The 22,058-nt window shown below is 37.8% G+C and overlaps 1 protein-coding gene across 2 annotated transcripts in view; it reads left to right on the top strand.

Annotated features, from left to right (window-relative positions):
* Positions 1 to 22,058, top strand: part of MACROD2 (mono-ADP ribosylhydrolase 2) — a 2,087,069-nt gene that overhangs the window by 746,054 nt on the left and 1,318,957 nt on the right. For both annotated transcript variants that reach the window (XM_088026245.1, XM_088026244.1), the window contains exon 5: positions 2,791 to 2,907. In XM_088026245.1, coding sequence (XP_087882371.1) covers positions 2,791 to 2,907 — 117 coding nt within the window. The remainder of the gene's footprint in view (positions 1 to 2,790; positions 2,908 to 22,058) is intronic.

The raw sequence follows: 22,058 nt of genomic DNA, 5'->3' as shown, positions 1-22,058 counted from the left end.
AGGAAAACTGTATATTAGTTCTTTATAAAGTAGAATATACCCTGACCCAGCAATTTTATTAATAGTTATTTGTCCAATGGGAATAAAAACATATAGCACAAAAGGACTTGTAAAGTATGCAGATTTATTCACAATAGCTAAAAACTGTAAATATACCACTGCCTATTTATAGATGAATGGATAAAGAAATTATGGTATTTTTAACCGTGGAATATCACTTGGGAATAAAGAGGAATGAAGTAGAATTGCATGCAACAACACAGATGAATCTCAAAAATAAGCTGGGTAAAAGAAGCTAGCCCCTATCCTCCATCTCTTATATGAAGTTTGAAGTTATGTAACAGGCAAAACGTAGTTAGGCTGATTGAAATCAGAAAAGGGGCTCTCTCTGTGGGGTGAGAAGGGAAATTGGATGGAAAGGGCACAGGAGAACTTTTTGGGTTGACGGAAAACATTTTGCATTTTTATTGGTATCATGGTTGCATGAGTATATACCTTTGTTATGTATATACTCATCAAAACTGCACGTTTGAGATCTGTGCATGTGATTGTATGACCATTACAACTCATAAGTAGAATTGATGGGAACTGACAGGCAATGTAATGTGGTGGTTCAACATACCACATGCAGGGATTGAGGTAAGACTACCTGGATTCAGGTCCTAAAGGCAGTGAATTATAGTGGGTCAGGGTATGGTAAGGTTTTGAATCATATTGCCAGTATTTTGTGAACATTGGTAGGTTACTAATGTCTTTTAAGCCTCTATAAAACGCAGATGATAAAATTAGTATCTGCTGGTAAAGTTGTCCTGAGTATAGTGGCTGGCGTATAGATGCACTCAAGAAATTTAAGCTGAAGTCATTATTATTAAATAGCTCTTTGGCCGTTTTTTCATTGATCTAATGCAGTCATGAATGCTGGTATAACGTGAAGATTTTGAGAATTAGATATCTATAAACTGCATTATACTGCCATCTAAATAATGTAGACAATATTTGACAGCATATGATTAAATACACTAGCAAATCCTATTTTAATTATCCATTTCAAACTAAGTAACTAATTATCTCTTTGCCAAGAAAAATTTTTCAGTTTAAAATACTTCTTTTGATGCTCTTGTAAAAAAAAATTCAAACATAAATTAGGGCCTAATTTTTTTCCTAATAGTCTCACCCTCTGTTTCCCATCTCATGATCACTTTTTATATTTTGGTGTATCTTTGGGGTGCATATGTGTGTGTGTGTGTGTGTGTGTGTGTGTGTGTGTGTGTGTGTGTGTAACTTTGTAAGCAAAACTGTGACTGCATGATTTATGTACTCTTCTAAACCTGACATTTCATTTCGAAATCTTTCCATGTTTAGGACTATTTACATACAGAGTTGGCCCATTCTTTTTAGCAGCTGCATAATAGTATTGCACTGATGGATTTTGATTTATCTAACTAGCTCTCTGAGAAGTTCCAAGTTTCCACTATTATAAACAACTCTGACATTCTTAGAGTTGTAGGTTTTGCACTTGTGTTAATTATTCCATAGAATATTTTTTTTTAAAAGTAGAATTGCTATGTGAAAGAGTTTGAACAAAATTTATTAAGCTTTTTTTGGAAGAGAAAAATTGTATGTGTGAGTATGTGTATGACTGAACAGTGCAAGAATGAGCATTGGAACACTGAGGATTCTCTGGGTCAATTCCATGGTGTTGTGGACTGTGGAGAGAGGGGGACATCTTCAGATCTCTTAATATCCTGGTTTATTTTCACATCCCAACTTACTCTTACTCTCTACCTCTTTCTCACTTTACCCTTCATTTAACAATCTTGCATTTCCTTTCAGTCCAAGAGGTCCATTCAACAACAACTAAGAACCCAAGTTTTCAATTTCCTAATGTATGTGCATATGATCTTTGAGCCTTCCATCTGTGCACTCACGCCCGCCCCATCCAGTCATATAAAGTCTTAATTTCCAACAGCATCAGATTTGTGTTTTTGAAAGGTGAGTCTCACTGTGTAGGCCAGACGTGAAGGGGAAGGATGCAGAGGCCAGAGGACTGATGAGACTTCAGGTTGGTGAAAGGAAGGAAGCTGTTCAATTTGTGGAGCAAGGGCAGGAACAGCTCAAGTTCTTGGCTTAGTTGCTGTCAGGTGAGTGAGGGTGGTTTTATGGGCGTTTACTAAGACCCAAGCTACCCTTGCCTATCATCTAGTGCCCTGTCAGCTGCAGAAACACAGCTGTGTTTGTGTCCTGCTGTTGGGCGGGTGAGGGGGAACTCGGAGGTCTGGTTCTTTTTTTAATGGCTTTAATTCTACTCTTAGTTTTGAGGTGAATATGGATGTTTTAGAGTGCTGTGCTCACTTTCTTCTCGACCTTTTTCTTGTATAACCTGTGGTATGTCAGACACAATACTTACCAGCTTGGGAGACAGAATTGTTAGCATTTCATTCGCACCCTGTGTTCAGTGACCTCAAGTTGATAGTATGAAATTGGGCATGGTGGAGATATTTACACAATTGAGAGTGGAAATGGCAAATCAGGGATTCCCCCATCCCAAGAGAAACTGCCGCTTAATGTTTACCAGCACACTGCATGACTTTTGTAACCCTTCTACCTCTGCTCACCACACACACACACACGAAAATATAGTGTTTGAAGGATTGGACGTCACGGGTTTTCTTCCATGAGACACGGTGATTTTCAAGAGAAACAAATTGAGTTCCTTTTATCTTCCTGTCTCGGGTTTTGCATTTACTTCCAAAAGGACAAAACGAGCTAACTTTTTTCTCTCTCCCTTAGTGGATGGCTGTATTCACAGAGCAGCTGGGCCCTGTTTACTGGCTGAATGTCGTAACCTGAATGGCTGTGAAACTGGACATGCAAAAATCACATGTGGCTACGACCTGCCTGCAAAATGTGAGTACAGCCCTTGGGAACCCTGTTTCCAAATCAGCTGAGCACGTGTCTCTGATTTTATCCCGAAAGTGTGCAACTGGGAAAGGAAGTGGTAGTGGGGATATTTAATTAAGTGGGCTTATATTCGGATTTTGTACTTGGTAATAAAATGTGTGCTCCAAGTAGTTCTTTAAATATATATGTATCATATGTGAGTGTAGGAGATTTTTGTTCAGGTCTTCAACAGAGTGTCTCTGAAACAGAGAAATAAAAATATGAGCAAAATATACATTATAGCATTTAAGTGCCATGGAGTGACAGCTTCTGGAAGTGATGCCAATTTCTTATTCCTTGTTCAGGTTTCTTGATTGTGAATGTGTTTAGAACAAAAGAGATCAAAGTGATGTATTGTGTTTTCAGCTGCCATGTAAAGGCTGATTGGCAATTACAGCCAAGACATCTGTCACACTTTGCTTTCAGGAAAAGCCAATGGAATGTGGTTGTCAGTGTGAGAATGTATTTGCTCTTTGAATGTGGAATGGTCAAAATTTCCATTATATTTGAATAGAGAGAAGTATTGCATTTGATTGACCTTGTTGCCTAGTCGTTTAGCCAATCGAGTGGGGTGGTGTGGAATAAAAATACTTAGGAGCAGGTTAAAGGCACGGATTTTTTAATCACATAACCTTCAGGGCTTGGCGGGTGGAGGTAAAGGGTTTCATTGCACTGTTAAGGTGTTCATTGATTTGGAAATTGTGACACCAATTAATTGTTTATTCTATTCATCTGCTTCTTATGATACTGCCTGGGTCTGTGAATACATTTTATGTAAAAGTGAAGTGAGTTTTTGTTTTTCGTTTTTTTTGCAGTGGAGAAAACATGACTGAAAAATTATAACACTATCTGTAGGATACTTGTTGGGCTCTGTATAGACAGGGTGTGTAAGAATGAATTTCCTATGGATATGTGTGAGTGGAGAGATAGTGTGTTATATTTTAAAGATTACTTTAAATAATGTTTAAATCTGAGGTTTTGTAGTAAATGTCATATATTAAAATGATATTTTTTCTTTATAAACATTATAATACTGCATTCTATATTTCTCACAGTGGGTTCTAGTGAATGTATATCAACTATATACTGTTTAATTTTTCCTTCAGTGGCTTCTCAACTTCTCACTTTTCTTTCTTTCTTAGTGTTTTTACCTTATGTGAAAGAGTCAAATCATGTACCAAATGGCCCCTCACTCCCACTTGAAATGTATATTTATGTCAAATAAAGTCCTTTGTGTACAGTGGTGTTCCAAACAGTTCTCCCTTTGAGTCAGAAAACCTGAGTATTAAAGGTGATTTCCCTTTCCAGGATTATATGTCTCTATGTTTACAAATATTGGTCATTTTTTCTTTTTAACACCATATTACCTTTGTGATATAGCTAACTGATACTGCCCTGAGAACAAGCAGATTATTGATTACTTTCAGACTTGTGTCTGTCCTTAAACTAATGAATAAGGCCTGGTTTCCTACTGCTTTACTACTTTCTTTCTTATGTATTAAAGCACCAATAAGAAATTCTTTACCTCTGAGATTTCTGAAGACAGATAACCTCAGTATCACTAAATACGACCAAATAAAATGATGGCTTTAGTGTATGGGTTGATGCCATGATGATTCTGTCTAATGTGCTTGCTCCTGTCTGACATCCCTCTAAATCATCCAGCTTAGTTCAGGGTTATTGAGGGAGGTATGAAGATTAATGATACCAAGACCTATGCTTGAGGAGTTTCATGATTGAGTCATAACTCTGAGCCAAGGTGTGGCTTTCCTGGGGACTCCGGGCCAACTGAGTCTTTGTGGCACAAGGACTCTAGTTAACAAAAGTCAGTCCACAGGACTTGGTACCAAATCTGTGTGAACTGAGATAATGAGAGCCTTATACACATTCAAGTCGCTGTGCACAGGCCACAGGGCACATCTAGTAAGAAAATCATCCAGCACCATAGAAAGGACCAGACTTGGGATGGCAGGGCCACCTCATGAAAGTCACACACATGGACTACTTGTGAATAAGTCTTGGTATTTCTCTATATTTTGAAAGATTAATGATCTATATTGGAAACATAAAGAAAAGCAAAGAAAGCAATCAAGCAATATGGAAATGAGTAATAATAGCTTACATCTGTGTGCCACTTTATAGTTTTCCACAGTACTTTCACAAGCCTTTATATTTTAAATTGTATTTTATAAACATTGTGTGTGTGTGTTCATTTTCCCTTCTCCTACCCCTGAAAGATGTTTTTCTTTCTCATCAATTTGGTTCATCCATTTCAGAGTCATTAACAATCCACAGATGTGCTTTTGTAGAGAGAGAATGAAAGGGAGCTCATTACATACTGTTTGGGTCATTTTCCCCCTCTATATTTAATAATTCCATGACAGTTTGACAGCAGAAACTAGTTCCTATCTGTCCTCTGTGACAGCAGGTTTATCATTATGGGCGTACTAAAGCCAGTCATCCAGCCACCAATGATATCTTCATGCATCAGCAATTTGTTTGGAAAACGCTGTTGTCTAGGTTACAGACAAACTTGGTAATTTTGGACTGGTCTTTGCTTCTTTTATGCTTGCTAAATTAATCTTTTTTTAATGCTTATATTTGAATTAATCATGTTTGTAGTCTATATTGTGACTCATCATAATTGGTAGAAAGATAAGCCTCAGAGATTTAGTTTATTCTTCATTGTTTGGATATTTTGATTTCTTTTGATGTACAATATCCAATCATTCTTTTCAAAATAATCATAAGAGTGGAAAGAATATTGGTGAATATTTCATTAAATGTGATTGCTAAAGAAATGACTTAAGAGGTAGACTAAGGACTTTTTATACAGTTGGACCTTTTGGGACCTTCTCTTTTACAATATTAGATTCATAATAAAATTTAGATTTCTACAGAGTTTTAGAAGCTTATCAACATGTGGAACCTTTCTATTCATGCTATCATCATTCTACCAGAGGGCCAACTTCATGTGGGAGAAGTTTGTCTATCAGAGTCACAGTTTTAGTGTCAATATCTAGCACAATGTTTCCTGAATATGTGCTGAATTAATGTGAATGAATGAGTGATCAAATAAATAGTTTCAGAACTTTTCACCTGGAAAATAGTTTTGCAAATGTTGCCTCTACTAATTCTTTTCCTCCTGCATTGCATTCTGCCTGGTGCTGGTAGACTGATATTCCTAAGTCCAGAGTCCTCATGATTGTCTATAAAACTCTAAGCGTTGTAGCCCTCCTTGCATCTTGGACATCATCTCCCTCTGTCCTCTTCTTGGCCACACAGGTTGCTTTTCTGACCTGTAATGCACTCGCATTAGTGTTTCCTCCACCTAGAATTCTATTCTTCTACATACCTATCTGGCTTGCTCCCTCACCTACGTCAAACCATTGCTCAAATGTAACCTCCAGTATTGCCCAAAACAACCTGCTTATAATTGCTTTTTTGTTTTATTTATAATTGCATATCTACAGTATTTAACCTTCAAATACTTGGTATCATTTACTTACAGATTTTGTTTTTTGTCTGTCTTCCCCCGTGAAAATGAGGGCAGAGATTTTTTTTTTCTGCATCTTTTTCACTTACTGCTTTGTCCATACAGGTTAGAAAAATATTTGACACATAATCGGGGCTCAAAATATGTTTGTTGAATGAATGGGTAAAAACCTAACTCCACTACTCTCAAAATCCTTGGAAGGGTTTTTCTTTAAACACAGACTTGTTAGCCTGATTACCTTTGGCCTTCCATGATTTACTGCCATATCCTGAACTAACAAGCTTTTACATGACCTGAATTGCTCACAGTGGTGTGCCTGTGCTGGGGTCTGTATTTAGGGCCATCTAGAAAGCTCTTTGCCCCTTTCCTGTCTTCTTGACTCAACTCAAATATCACTTCTGTCATGAAACAAGTCTTCCTTATCAACTCTGCAAAATGCATTTTTTTTTTTCCTTCAAACTCATGAATACAGCTTGTTAACACACTGAGGACACTTTTCACTACTTTTTATTGTTATACCTACAAGCTTTCCACCTTTCTATCAGTCCCTTGTATATAATGGGTACTAGAAAAACATCTACTAAATGAATTACTTGTTAAATGTGGAAGATTGGTTGATAATTGGTGATGGGCAAGATGTATAAGACAATTTATGTTAATATCCCTGAGAAATGATGAAATTAGTGTTAATTATCCCTTGGGTTTTTTAAATCACATTTTAACATCCATCTAATTCCAAAGTCTTTTGTTTAAGGAATTTACTTTTAATGGTGCTTCTCCTAAGGGTGAACAAATAAATATAAAGAAACTATATCAACTTAATTTAATGTTTTTTGGCATAGCTCACATATCTCTTCTATTTCTTGAGAATGCTCCATTTTTAGGCTTTAAGGCTGAATAATCATGAATGATAAATGGAAAAATATTAAAATCTGTATATAAAGTGGTAGGATCTGTTTCTTTTATTCTTTCCATTTAATCTTTGGAAGATATCAAAGAGTAATATTAGCATCCAACTCACAGGTTTTTATTAATCATTTGAAGGGAGACTGTCGGATGAGAGACCACAGTATAGCATATACGAATCAGAATCTTCATTCTATTCCCAGGTACAATAATAATCAGATGATAGTAGCTTAAAAGGTACAGTTGATAATAATACTTCTCCCCTGCCCTTCATCAAGAAATCATAGTACTTTGAAACATTAGCTCATCAGTCCTTTTGAAATTTCTATGAGGAAGTGACATGACAAGTAATGGTGTTCTTTTTCAACACAAAGGGAAATTCAGGTACAGAATGGTTAAGTTCGTTGCTCCCAGTAACAAACTATGTCCATGTTAGGCGCATGGCAGATAGCTCAAGTATCACCTGTTTAGGGCAAGAGTCTATGGCAGGTGTTGGCCAAGGCCTACTGCGTGTTTTTTATAGATAAAATTTTATTAGAATACAGCATTTGGGGCACCTGGGTGGCTCAGTTCATTGGGCATCTGCCTTCAGCCAGGGTCATGATCCCGGCGTCCTGGGATTGAGTCCCATATCGAGCTCCTTGCTTAGCGGGGAGCCTGCTTCTCCTGCTTATGCTCTCTCTCTCTCTGTCAAATAAATAAAATCTAAAAAAAAAATACAGCATTTGTTTCCATATCATCTATAACTGCTTTCATGAGACAGTGTCACGTAGTTGCCACAGGAACTCTATGACCAGAAAGCATGGAACATTTACTATCAGGCTTTAACAGAAAGATTTTGCCAATTCCTGGTCTTTGGCAATCCCTATTTTTTATAAAGGAGGAAGCTGAGATTCAGAGAGGTTAAATATTTATTGAATTTTACTGAATGTACATGATTTAGATCCCTACTGACAAAAGTGGGAATAAAATACCTGCCATCTATTTCTTGGGACAGCTCTTGCTTCTGTTGCCTCAATAGAACATCACCTTGGGAGGATGATCTGAAGCCTTTTAAATCTTTCAAATTATAAGGCCACCTTGAAAAAAAAAAAACCTTGAAAAAAAAAAAGGGTCATTTTTCTCAGTAGGGCCATACCTGGAAAGTGAGTAAGTCAAGTCTCTGAAGGGAGAGTTAATTCAAACCACTAAAGTATTAGGCAATAAATCTTTATTCCTTTCTTCCTCCAGTGGTGGTAGCTAATATGCTGAAAGGGAGCCTGTAGTCCAGAGTAAATTCAGTTTCTAGAGTAGGTAACTCATGAGATGGTTCCCAGTTAGTCCTCTGTGATGCGTGACCTGATTTCAGCCATCATGGGCTCCACCAGCAGGTGTCTGATTGTGAAGGCAGTGGAGTGGGCATGCTGTCAAGAATATGACTCTGTCAGGCTTTGATGGAGATCTGAGGGCCCTCATGAGCCCCTTCCATAATTAAATGACTTATATTACACAAAGAGAAAAATGGCTCTTGAAGAATATAGAACCATCTTCCTTCCTGAAGAGAGACATGGGATTGTTCCTCCTAAAACCAACTCTGATTGGCTCATTTTCCTTAAGTGCTTTAGGCATTTAATTACTATTTGAATCTATTTCTTCATAATTACCACCCCTTTCATTTATATTAAGCAGTTTTATACATTTTTATCTCCTTAGTGATCCTTATGATGAATGTGGAAGTGAAAATGGCAGAAAGATTATAAAACACAGAGTGGTGGTTCTCAAAACGCACTCCTTGGAGCGGCAGCAGCACCTGGGGATTTGTCAAGAGATGCAAATTCCTTTGCCCCACCCCAGACCTACTGAATTAAACTTTGTGGTTTAACAAACTCTCCATGTGACTTTGATGCAAACTTAAGCATGAGCATCATTGACCTAGACAGTGGTGGAATCCTGAGCAGAACCCTTGGCTTTTGATTCCTTACCCTAGTCCTGTTTCGCTACACAACATAGGCATCCTTTTGGGTTGCGGATTAGGGCTTTCTTTGAAGAGAACTCAGACATGCTCTTCTTTTCCTTTGTGGCATGTTCACAGTTAGTATTTGTTTCCTTATTTATTGCCTGCCTTCTCAAACAGACTAACAGTTTGAACAGAGAAAAGTCCTATCAGTCTCATTCACCCCTGGTATCCTTAGTATCTGACATATCCAGAATCAAGTTCATGGCCTTTGATACATGTTTACTGGAGGAATTAATGAAGGCATTGTCTTTGCGATAGTCATAGCTGCCACTGCAGGAAACCAACCAAGAAGACACTCAAGATAGGACTACGTGATACCAGAAATCTGCAGAGCTACTACTGCTACCATCTCAGCATCTCTGTTATCCTGTCACCAGCCATGCTTCTTGCTCAAAGACTCTAGCAGTGAAAGAAAGCACAGGGGGACAGTTTGCTCAACTTGTCCACATGGCACCCAGATAACCTACACTTGGATTACTTTCTTTCATTTTCTCTCTCTTTTTTACCCATTGTAATAACATAGATTCCATCTCCAAGTGGCTTTGTGATGAAATAACTAAGGACTCTAATAGTAAATAGTTGCTTCTAAAAATAACAACATCTTGGAAGCAGCTAGTATTTACATTGTTGTAAATGTACTAGCTGAATGTAGACTAAGTGCCTGTGCTTGGCTTGCGTTATTTGAGATCTTAGCAGGCCTTCAGAGGACACTGTCTATACCTTCTTTTGCCTATGTGATCAATAGGAAATAACAGTGTAAATCAATTCTGGGTAATAGTGTAAATGGGCTCTCGAAGGCAATTCCTGCTGTGAAATAAGTAGTTAGCTGTGACACTGGCGTTAACCGCAGTAGGGGTAATCAGCCTTCGGATATATTTAATCAGAGTTATCAGCTAAGATTAAAAAGAGAGCCACTGTTGTGCAGGGATAATCATTTTCAGGATTTAAAAGATGAATATTTGAAGGTGTTCTCATAAATTAAAGCCATCAGAATTGCTTTGAGTAATTTGGGATGCTTTGAGGTCAGGCACAAGCAAACAGGAAAGGTTAATTTCAGAGCCACAGTAGTTAATGTGCAGGAACTGAGGAATACATTTATAGAAATAGTGAATGCTGAGTTAAACGAAGATTTCCCCCCACTGCTAAGAGATTCCTTGAGCTATCACTAACCTATGTGATTTGATTAAAAAGTGGGCAACACATAACGGTTTGTAAATTTATTAATTATCCCTGCAATTAATTATGAAGCCCAAATACTAAATATTAGACTACATTATGGCTTGATTAGAGGTGTTTCCAATTGAAAACATTGATAAAACCAAGTTTTTCCCTATAGAATTAAAGATTGATTCTGGGTCAAGAGCACTAAACATCAAGGTAGAAAGTCTAAAGAGAGGTCTTGAATCCAGGATATTCTAATTGTTTGGTAAAGTCCCTTAACCTCTGAGCCTAGGTTTCTTCATCCATAATTATCTGGGGATAGTCGTATCTACCTTGGGTGAATTTGTTAGGATGCAGAACCCCTGTTTATCAGGGTAAGATATAATATAGATATATGGCTCTATTATTACTTGTAAAATACTTAGCATACCTCATTTACTTATTCATTTAGTTTGTTGAGTACCTATTCTGAGCGAGAGTGCTCTTCTGGAATGTAGAAAACTATAGTGAAAAAGCTAAGGTTCAAGTACTCTGAGATCTTAGGTTCTTTGCACAGAGAGGCAGATAATAAACACATTCACATAAGAGCAAAACACCTCAGATCATGGTAAGGGATATGAGGAATATAAAGAGTGGCAACAGAGTGGAGAGTGGGAGGGAAAGGGTTACTTTTCCCATGGTGGTCGGGGAACACCACCCCTTAGAGATGGTAATGGAGCTGAGACCCCATAAGCTATCCAGGAGAAATTTATTTCTGGCAAAGTTAAAGTATTTTACTATAGGGTTAAAAAAAGTCACCTTGCCTGATATCTAAAACAAGATAGTCCCTGACTTTTTCAACTGTTCTTCCTTGGTATGGATATTATATTTCAGTTCTGACATATGTATAATCTTAAGTTTAGTCCGGTTTTTGGAGCTAATAGAGGTAGTGCTGCTGCAGCAGCTACTGGAGTGGACAGGGATTTTAATGATTCTCTTATCTGACCTCCTAATTTTACAGTTAAGGAAACTGAGGCCTAGAAAGATTATTTAATTTTTATTTTTTATTTACCATGTGAAAAGTATACTGACTCACAGTATAGTGCTCTGTCTGCTGAAACATACTGCCTCTCCTAGTCTCTTAGATAATACTAAATCTCTATAGGGGTGTTATGAAATTAATCAAATATTAAGGGAGTTGATGTACATAAACATGCTTTTGAAATACTGATTTCTTATTTTTATATGGTACTATATTAATAGTCATTTTAAGTGAGCTATGTATACATGACATCATGAAGTCTACCAGTAATATTTATGACAATAATCCATCTGAACATATGCAGTAGTGACTGGTGTTTGAGAAAATATGGGAGTCATAGATAGGAATTAAGAAAAAAAATAGTCCCATACCATCCTCAAGACTTAGACATTTGTTCCTGCTTCCTCCTGGTATCTTGTTCTCAGAGGAAGGGGAAGAGCTTCAAAAGTCATTTTGAGAAACTTAAGATGAGAACTTTATTGGTTTTAAAGATACATCCACAAGTTTGGTATTTCTCCCCTGGAGAGGTAGAGTTTAATTCCCTTCACCTTGTATGAGGCCTGAACTTAATCACTCCTTTCTAGTGAATAGAATATGTCAGAATAATGGGAAATACTGAGATTAGGTTACAAAAAGACTATGGCTTCCATCTTTAATTCTCACTCTCTTTCAAATCACTCTGTTTCCTAGGGCTGCCATAACAAAATACCACAAATTTGATGGCTTAAAAGAGCACTTTGTTCTCTCATAATTCTGGCAGCCAGAGGTCTGAAATCAAGGTAGCAGGGGGAAATCCATCCTTGCCTCTTCCAGCTTCTGGTGACTCCAGGTATTTCTTGGGTTATAGCAACATAACTCCAAACTTTGCCTCCATTTTCACATGGCTATCTTCCCTACTCTCTTTTTTCTTCTCCTCTGAGGACACTTGTCATTAGGCCTACCCTATTCCAGAATGATATCAAGGTCTTGAGATCGTTAACTTAATTTCATCCACAAAGACCCTTTTTCCAAATAGGCTCACATTCAGATTCTGGGACTTAGGTCATGGAGATATCTTTTTGGGGTCACCATTCAGTACACTATATACTCTCTCTGGGTGAAGCAGCTTGCATGTTATGAAGCAGCTCTGAGGAGAAGAAAACCTGCAATTGTGTTGTAAGAGAACTCAAACAGCCTCTGAAGAGACTCCTAAGGCAAGAACTGAGGTCTGCCTGTAACAATGTGAGTAAACTTGGAAGGGGATCTTATGAGATTTGCTTACAGTCATTAAAGTGAGCTTGGGAGCACATCCTCCAGACCCAGTTGAGCTTTCTGCTATTCACAGCCCCGGTGGATCTTGACTGCAACATCATGAAAGACATGGAGCCAGAACAACCCAGTGAAGCCACTCTCAAATTCCTGTCCTGAAAAACCTGGTGATAGCAAATATTTATGATTTTAAGTTTGGGGTATTTGTTACATAGCAATTGGTAACTAATACAGCAACTATAGGCATGAAGTTCATTTAACAAGATAAGGAGCCCACTCACAGAATGGTTGGTGTCTATTTTCTTAGCACATGACCTGCCAGGCTAAGGGACAGGTGAGGTGACATGCAAGGTGAAAGCAAAAAGAATTTGGGGTAATGTGACAATCAGTGATCTTAAAATCAAAAATGCGACCATACTCCATACCATACCTCTGTCATAGGCAGTGCACTAGACTGGTAAACTGTTATGAATAGAAACAAATATTTATGAATAGAAACTTGTCATTTTTATATTAAATATTTATATTTTACATTTAGTGTATGTTAAATACATATGTATTTATAAAGATAGGTAGATAGGTAGATAGATACACTTATAGATTAGAGGCAAAGAGAACCCAAATTCAGTTTAGCAAAAAGCATTGGGAGAAAAACAACACACACCCAAACACACAACTGGGTATTGATATTTACCTGATATTCCTTAAGTGTCTTTAGTCTTTGCACTTGTTACTCACATGCTCTTTATTGTTAGGAATTGCTGTTTTCATTTTGAGGGGGAAATTAATTCAGCCTTTGTCCTGTGTGGAAGCTGCAAGCTGAGTGAAGCAGAGCTAGCTTCCTATTTACGTTTATGGCAGTGCCCTTCTAAATCTGTTTGCTCTACCAGGTGGTGTGTTTCCCATTAGCTCCTTCATTTGTCAGAACCACCTAGAGGTTGCTCCATTTCTAATCACATGCTATTTGTGAAATCCCTATAATTTCCTAAGGCCTTCTGAAGCTTTCCTTTTCCTACCTGTGACATTTTGAGGAAAGATTTATTCCTCCTCTATATTTATTCTGCTTAGCGAAGATCACCAGAGACAACCTTAACTGTATTTTTGCAAATTTTCCTTCAAATTGTGTCTGTATTATATTTAGAGTACAGTTTGAAAGTCTGTGGAGTGCAAGGGGCTATCTTAGAAATTCCTTCCATTTACAGACACTCAGGTTTTGCTTTCTTACATCATGGCTCATGATGCCAAACCTGTCTTTCCTTACACAGCCAGATGATTGTGTTCCTGTTGTTACGTCCCTCCTATACTTGGGTGTGTCAGATGCGTACACATGCATGTGTCATTTCTCATGTACTCCGTTAGAAGTATATTCTCATTATGCTGAGCACAGATTTTCTTCTGCATTATAATGTTTTGTGAGAATGGAACTCAGGGTTTTTTTTTTTTTTTTTTTTTTCAGTCTGTGGAGCTGTTTGGAAAGCATTCTGGGAGAATTTGGGTTTGTGGGTGGCTTGATGGAACTGGGGTGGAGAGTCTGCCAGGATCTCCCAGAAACTCCCAGGAGGCAGGCAGAGGAAGGATAACTGCTGTGCTGCGTAGGCTAGCAGGACTGGGCCCTTCTCCTCCACGCATCTAGAACATATCTTACCTATTGTTTTAAAATTAAGAAAAGTCATTTTGGTTTCACATCTTCTTAATAATATCTAGTGCCCAAATAGTTGAGTGGATGCCAAGAATAACGAGAGATTGAGAAACCCCACATCAAAGTGTATCCATCGAAAATGGCCAGGGCTCTGTAGAATATTACACAGTTGTGAGATCAATTTGTATAGCTATCCACCTAGAGGGAGGTAAAGTTTAGAGAACCACATATCATAAAAGAGTTAATTTTCTAACATTCCCTTACATTTTCTGTTGTCTCTAAAGCAGTGTTTCTCCATATACCGAATTAACTGGTTGTCATGGGCACCAAACCTGTTACTTTAAACACAATATCACACTCCAGGCAACATTCTATTGTTTATGCCTATTGTGAGATTAACCAGCACATGGCATTTTTTTTCCACTTTGTTTTCATTTTTCTTTTACCACTTCATTCAGAAATGATGGGATCAGTATTTCAAAGCCTGTATGTGAGATGTTTCTATTTATTATTCACCATGGTATAACAGCAGCTTTTTATTCATCACTGTCCTTGAGGACATACATTTGGAAACAATGGAACTTTTGGTAAGTCTCACAATTACAACAAAGCTGGAAAGATATCTGGAAATCACTCTTTTAGCAAATGAGCCAGTTCCTCTCATTAAGGGCTAGGCAAGACTTTGTATCCTGTTAAGATTATATACTTTGCATTTAACAGTCTGTCTGGCACACAGTAGGTGGTGATAAGTGTTTCATTCATTCAGAAAACACTGACTGGTTCCTAAGATATGTGCCCGGTGCTTTGCTTATCTTTTAGGTAGAAAGGATGTACAAAACAGAGAGACACCTCACCCTCATGGAACAACTGAGTTGAGATGAAATGATTCAAGTGACTTGCTCAAGATCACACAGATATTTAAGTTATAAAACCTTGCCAGGAATCCAAATTGTCAGATTCTCCGTCTATGGTCCTTTCTTCTTTCCCATGGAGATTTTATTTGGGGCATCTAATAATGAGAAGATCTGAGGGTGATGACCTTCTTGCCTCATGTTTTCTTGGGGTTTTACTAGGCAGTGACCAATGGAAACGGTCACTGGATTCTGATATATTTGTACCTGGGATGGGGAGGAGGGGCATTGTCCAGTATAGTTAATGTCTAGTAAATAAATAAATGTCAGTTTTAGTGTTACTCCTGTACTTGGGTATATCATATGCTCAAGGTCTCTCCCAGGCTAGTATAGAAAATTATTCTGGAAATCATTATTTTAACCTTTAGAGCATGTTCCTATATCAACCATTTCTATCTTATTAGGGAACTCTTCTGGACACTGCCCTCCTCATTATAGTATTTCTCTAACATTATCCAACATATTATGTGTATTTCAGGCTTCAAGATTATTTTATGTCCTTCAGTCATAGAGGTAATTTCAATTAATGTCTAATAGCAAGCTAGTAATTTTCCCTCAAAGGGAAATTCTGTAGTCCAAAGTCCCATAGCTGTCTCTGGAATGGATTCACTAGCTTTTGCCATAAGCTCCGATCCACAGTCCACACTGGGATATTTCATAGAGAATTTGTCCTTATCAGCACTCTAGTTCTAATCTATACCATGTGGGCCTGGGCAATCTTATCCATTCCCATTTAGTAGGTCCAATTAATACTGCTTGAAGAACAGATTTATATACCTTCTCCTTTATAATACTAGGTTGGAGAAAATATTCCCTAGACAGATACAGTGTCCATTCCCATAATACATTCAGATAGTAGACATGCAGCCACTTCATAAGTATCCTGTTCAAACATACCAAATATTCTGCTCTGACAGTCAGTTTAATCCCATCAACCCTTACATTTCTAACTGCATCCTCCACTAGGATTTCATTAACAGGTTTTTGTTTTACAATATGAAGTATGAAAAGTGTTCCTCAGCCAGACACCATATCCATTCCCATAAAACATTCAGGTCAAGGTACGACTTCTTCACATAAAGCCTGTTTAAATATTCCAACTTTCATAATCCTATCCTTTATATTTTTATATTCTCTAAATCTAATTGTAGTCCACTTCCAGGCTTAACCAGTGAGTTTTGGTACCACAGTTCTTGTGGCTTTCCTATCCAGGGATCCCAGTAACTTCTCTTCACCTCTGACCATTTTAACTACTCATATATGTAAGGCCTTGGGTCCCCAGTAAGGAGTTGAGATAGGGAACCTTACCTTTTTTGTCAGTCTTTATCTTGGCTAATCTGCTTGACTCTTGCCCCATGCCATTCCAGGTCTGAATTTTTGCTGTAATCTTTGCCTTCTGGCTTTTAAAATTCCTCTAAATTAGAATATGTAGACTCATTTGAGGCCTTTTCATGTTGGAGGACCTGCAGGGAGCCCTTTTGGTCCACCCAGTCTTTAGTAGTGCTTTATTAAGATCTTTGTTTCAACCTCATCAATGTCCATGTTATTCATCCTTTTTCTTAACCATCTAAAGAGGGACGCCTGGGTGGCTCATTCCCTTAAGCCTCTGCCTTTGGCTCAAGTCATGATCCCAGGGTCCTGGGATGGAGTCCTGCATCGGGCTCCTTGCTCCACGGAGTTCCTGCTTCTCCCTCTGCCTGCAGCTCCCCCTGCTTGTGCTCGCTCTCTCTCTCTCTCTCTCTCTCTCTCTCTCTGATAAATAAATAAATAAATAGATAGATAGATAAATAAATAAATAAATAAATCTTTTAAAACAAATAACCATCAAAAGATTTCCACCCTGCCAGGATTCCACTCTTAAATTTCCCCTTTCTTTTTCCTTTGTTTCACCATTATCAACGTTTACTATATTTACCCCATTTCTTAACCATTTAAAAAAATTTCCCCCTTGCTAGGAAAAGTCCCTTGACTCTTCCCTCTGCCTCTTTGCATTCTCTTGTTGATTAATCTAGTATTTTTATTAGCATCTGTAAGACCCATGAGGAGAAGCTGAGACAGTAGATTTGATAAAGCTTCTCAGACTGTTGCTTGCTATTGTAGCAGTAAGTGGATGTCCATGCAGGAGAGACCCATCCCCCCTTTAATTGCAGAATTACCCTGACCTGGATAATGGGCATATTCAGTGGGTGGATGTCCCAATTGTCATAAAACCATTCCCACATGGCTTGTATATGATGCATATAAACTGTTTCATCTGGAATGTTCCACGTGACATTTATAGGGGGAGCTGGATAGTCCCCCTTCGCAGACTCAACAGATCTTATGGGTAGCTTTCATCCAGTATACCGTGCTTGCTGGCTGTTACCTTGGGCATAACTCGTTGTATATCTGGATCATATATAGCCATCTGTGACTGTTCTACATTGAGCTGTGAGTCCTATACAAACCTAAACGTGTTCTTCTTCCTTGCAGCATTCAAAACAAAAGACCGTGCTCCTATATTACTCACTTTCACGATCTATTTTAGTAAAGATTCTTCAGGAAGCTGATGACATAGATCCACAAAATAAGACAACTCCTTCACAGAATACACGCTGGTTTAAGTAGTTGCTTGGTTTTGTCATCTTCCCCACCCCCAACAATGACTACCTTCTCAGTAAGCACAGATACTTTCCATCGTCCTGGTATAATTTTTCCTTTTGTAGGCAGCTTTGAGGCTAGCAGCCTTCTCACCACCAACCAGCTAAAAATTGAGCGTTCTTTGACCCTTTCCTCAGGTTTGATAATTTGCTAGAAGAGCTCACAGAACTCAGGGACACACTTTACCTACTATTACTGGTTTATTGTAAAGGATACAATTCAGGAACAGTCAAATGCAGAGGGCAAGATATGGAGTGCGTGGAGCTTCCCAGTACCCAGTGTGGTCAACCTGGAAGTATTCTAAAGTCCGGTGTTTAGAGCTTCATTAGGTAGACATGGTTAACTAAATCACGGGCCACTGGTGATTAACTTGATCTCCAATTCCTCTTGCCTCCTTGGAGTTCCAGAGGGTGGGGCTGAACGTTTTAACCCTCTAATCACATGGTATCTCTGATGACCAATCCTTCCATCCTGAAGCTATTTAAACATCACCTCATTAGTTATAAACTCAGGTATGGTTAAAAGGGGCTTGTTATGAACAACAAATGTTTCTATTACCCACATCATTAGGAAATTCCAGGGGTTTTAGAAGCTCGGTGTCAGGAACTATATATATATAATATATATATATATATATTATATATATATAATATATATATATATACACACACACACACACACACGCACACACACACACATAAAAAATAGTCATCAGTCTCACAACTTAACTATATTTATGCAGAAATATACTTAAGTACACGTGCTAATAATATGTATCCTTGTACCTACATGAAAACTAATTTCTTCCCCAGAAGGATCCAGTTTTACCACAGAACTTTACATCTGGAAATTAGGGTTAACTTGTTCTTGCATTAAAGGCACCTTACAGGTATTTTTTGAGACATGAGATTTAACCATGACTTTTGTGTGGGGGGATATGTACTTGTACGCTATAGTTTGAAGAAAAGTTATTTTTAGCATCTTATATTCATATAAAGGTCCTAGGAACTATTTTTAAGCAAGGTGCCATATAGTATTCAATTACAAGATATTATATACTTAGTTTTATAGAACTATTTCAAAAATTTAATAGAACTTTTAGATTTTAAATATCTCGCCTAAGGCAAAACAAAAGTTCCATTTGTAAAGCTAAATATCACTCAGCTATTGAGTTATTCTTGGATGTAGATGGATAAGCTTGTTCTTTTACAGTTAGACCATATGGTGTTCATTTGTTTTTCTGTGATAGATGTGCCAGATAGCCAAAACCTTTGCTTAGGGGAAAGGGGATCTGTGACGTGTACTTATTTTATGCCATTCTCTCCACGTTGTACAGAATACATTTAAATCGGGCAACTAAATTGCTTACAGTAGTAAAATACATTTCCCTCAGTGAATGTTGGTGCTTTTTGATGCATGCTGATTTGGGTTCTGACACAGTCATAATCTACATGCCAAACACATGCATTTAGTGAGTTAGCTAGTTTGTCAGAGCAGTCTCTCCTTCTTCCTCCCTGGAGAAAGGGCTTATCATTGATGGCCTAGGGGCCGTTGTTTCAAACTTCAGAGTGGAGTTTCCAATTAAAAAAAAAATACATCCTGTAGCATGGCAAAAATTTGAGACTCCAACTCATCTTTCTTACTTGCCTTCTATGAGAGACTGTGGTCATGAGGCCTGCAGTTGACAAGATAAACAGTAAATCTGCTGAAATGTTGATGCTTAAAAATGTACGAAATATAAGTGGAAAACAATGTCATTAATTTTACCTTTGCAATGGATGGACAAAACAGAAGTATATAAATAATGATTTTGATAGCCACAAAGCACTCAGGTTTCTCTTTCTATCTTTTGCATTTCTGTATGTCACTGGTATCCACATACATTTTGTAGATACTTTCTACCTATGACTTTCTGATATTTCAAATGTAGGGCTTCCATGATTATTCACCTTCTCTTACTTTCTTTCCATCTTGACTAGTCTAAATTGAAGGCTTTTTAAGGTCTTGTATGTTCTCTTTGTCAACTCTTCAACATCTATACTTCTAAAATATGCTGTTAGATTCTTGATAACTGTGTCCTTCAAGCTTGCCTCATAGGGTGATGTCACTTGACTGAAAAGTCCTCTTGGTAATCCAGTAATTAAATCTGCCTTGGGCTGAATTGCACTGTACAGTAAGTGACATAATGAGGTTTTACCTTATTTCTTAGACGAATGAATGGGAATTTTGCTGTTGCAAATTATTAATATTTGATGCTGTAAAGCAAGCATTGGGGCTGTGGAGGAGAGCTAGTGCAATCATGTCTTCTTATAATGCTCATATCAGTGTATTAAAGGTAGTTTCACTGAAAAGAGAAATACCCTTGTAAAGAATGTGTCAGGCAGTCTCATGAAGCAGGCTGATGAGCATGTTCTGTATGTCACTGAGTTCTGTGCATCAGGCCATGTTGTAGATACTCCTGTATAGTACCTCATTTTTATCTTCAAAGCAACCCTGTGTGATAGATTCTGTTATCATCCCCATTTTATGCATGAGGAAAATCAGATACCTAGAGGTTAAATACCTTTCCTAAGACCTCACAGCTGGTAAGAGTGGAGTGAGGATTCAGACTAGGTGGTCCCACTCCATAGCTCTGCACTCATAAATTTTATGATTTTATCTCCTCCTTAGGCATGGACATTTGCTTATAGATGAGTTAATTTTATTGCTCTTATTTCTCTTTGATTTCCTTGCCTTTTTTAAGAAAGTTGATGATATTTAGAAAGCTTTATTTGTTTAACTTAAAAATATGTTTAAGCTCAGTAAAGTACTGAGAAAAATAACAAGCGCTCATGCATCACCTACCAATAATTAAAAAAACAAAACAAAAACGATTAACATCTTGGCCTCTTTATTTCCACTCATTGTTTTTTAAATTAAAAAAAAAACAAACAAACACATTTTTGACAAAGTTCTTCTCCTCAATCCCATTCCTTCCTTTCCTCTTTCCCATTCCTTGCCCAGAGCAACCACTACTAACAGCTGGATATAAAACCTTCTAGACTATATTTTTTATATCTCTACCACAGATTTAGAAATAACCATAAACCTTATACACTATAGTTTTATGTGTTTAAATGTACATATACAGCCTCGTCATACAGATTATACTGTTTCTTCACCTTTTCATCCAATATGATATTTTGAAACCTCTCCCTACTGATTTATCTAGCTGTAATTCATTTTTAGCTGCTGTATTTAATTCTGTCTTACAGATATGCCATATTTTATGTGTCCTTTTTCCTATCAAGGTTGATTAGTTGGTTTCCAATATTTTCCTATTATAAACAATGCTGAAACCCCTTTTGACTCCTATCCATGTGCCTCCTCAAGTGAATTGCTGACTGGGAGGGCCATGCACTATATTTTCCTTTAATTTGAGAATTAAAGGAAAGAATCAGCAAGTGCATTACTTTGAGACAATGATTAATAATAAATTATATTGCTAACAGATCGTCTGTGTCCATGCTTTATGAAGTCCCAGCAAATAAATGTGAGGTTTATGTGAGGTTGAATAAAAGGAACTCTGAGCTGAGAGGCAAGAGACCTGGATTTTCTCCCCAGGTGTGCTCTAACCTAGTTTTATGCCATAAAACAATACATTAATGAACTCTGAATCTCATTTTTCTCAACCAAAGATGGGAAATTTTTAGTAGTAGATTTTTTTCTTACTATTCCTTCTAGCACAAGACTATCTGAGTTAAGGCTTGGCCAGGTTTTCTTTAATGTTAACACACCTGCTCAGCATTGAACTAAATGACCCACAGGCCAAACAAAGTCTGCAGGGCACCCCTAGGCTTCCCCTGAATATGGGACCCATTCCTAATTCCAGAGTTCCAGGCATTTGGTCCTTTTGGTCCCTCAGCTTCTTCTTCCCTTTCCCACTGTGTAAATACTCCAGCTCTCTTGGAGAGAGACAGAGTTCCTGGACAGGGCAATTCTGAACCATGTGACCCTCAGATTCCTCAAGGGGCATCAGGCTTCAGTTATCCTCAGTGGTATCTGACATGATAACCACACTCTTGATTGTCCCTTTCCTTCTTCTGCCTGATTCCTCCACC

The sequence above is a fragment of the Eumetopias jubatus genome, unplaced genomic scaffold, assembly GCF_037043125.1.
Source record: "Eumetopias jubatus isolate StellerSeaLion01/CBP00866 unplaced genomic scaffold, mEumJub1_p1.0 scaffold_9, whole genome shotgun sequence".
Lineage (NCBI taxonomy): Eukaryota > Metazoa > Chordata > Mammalia > Carnivora > Otariidae > Eumetopias > Eumetopias jubatus.
This window is presented reverse-complemented; position numbering and strand designations above follow the sequence as displayed.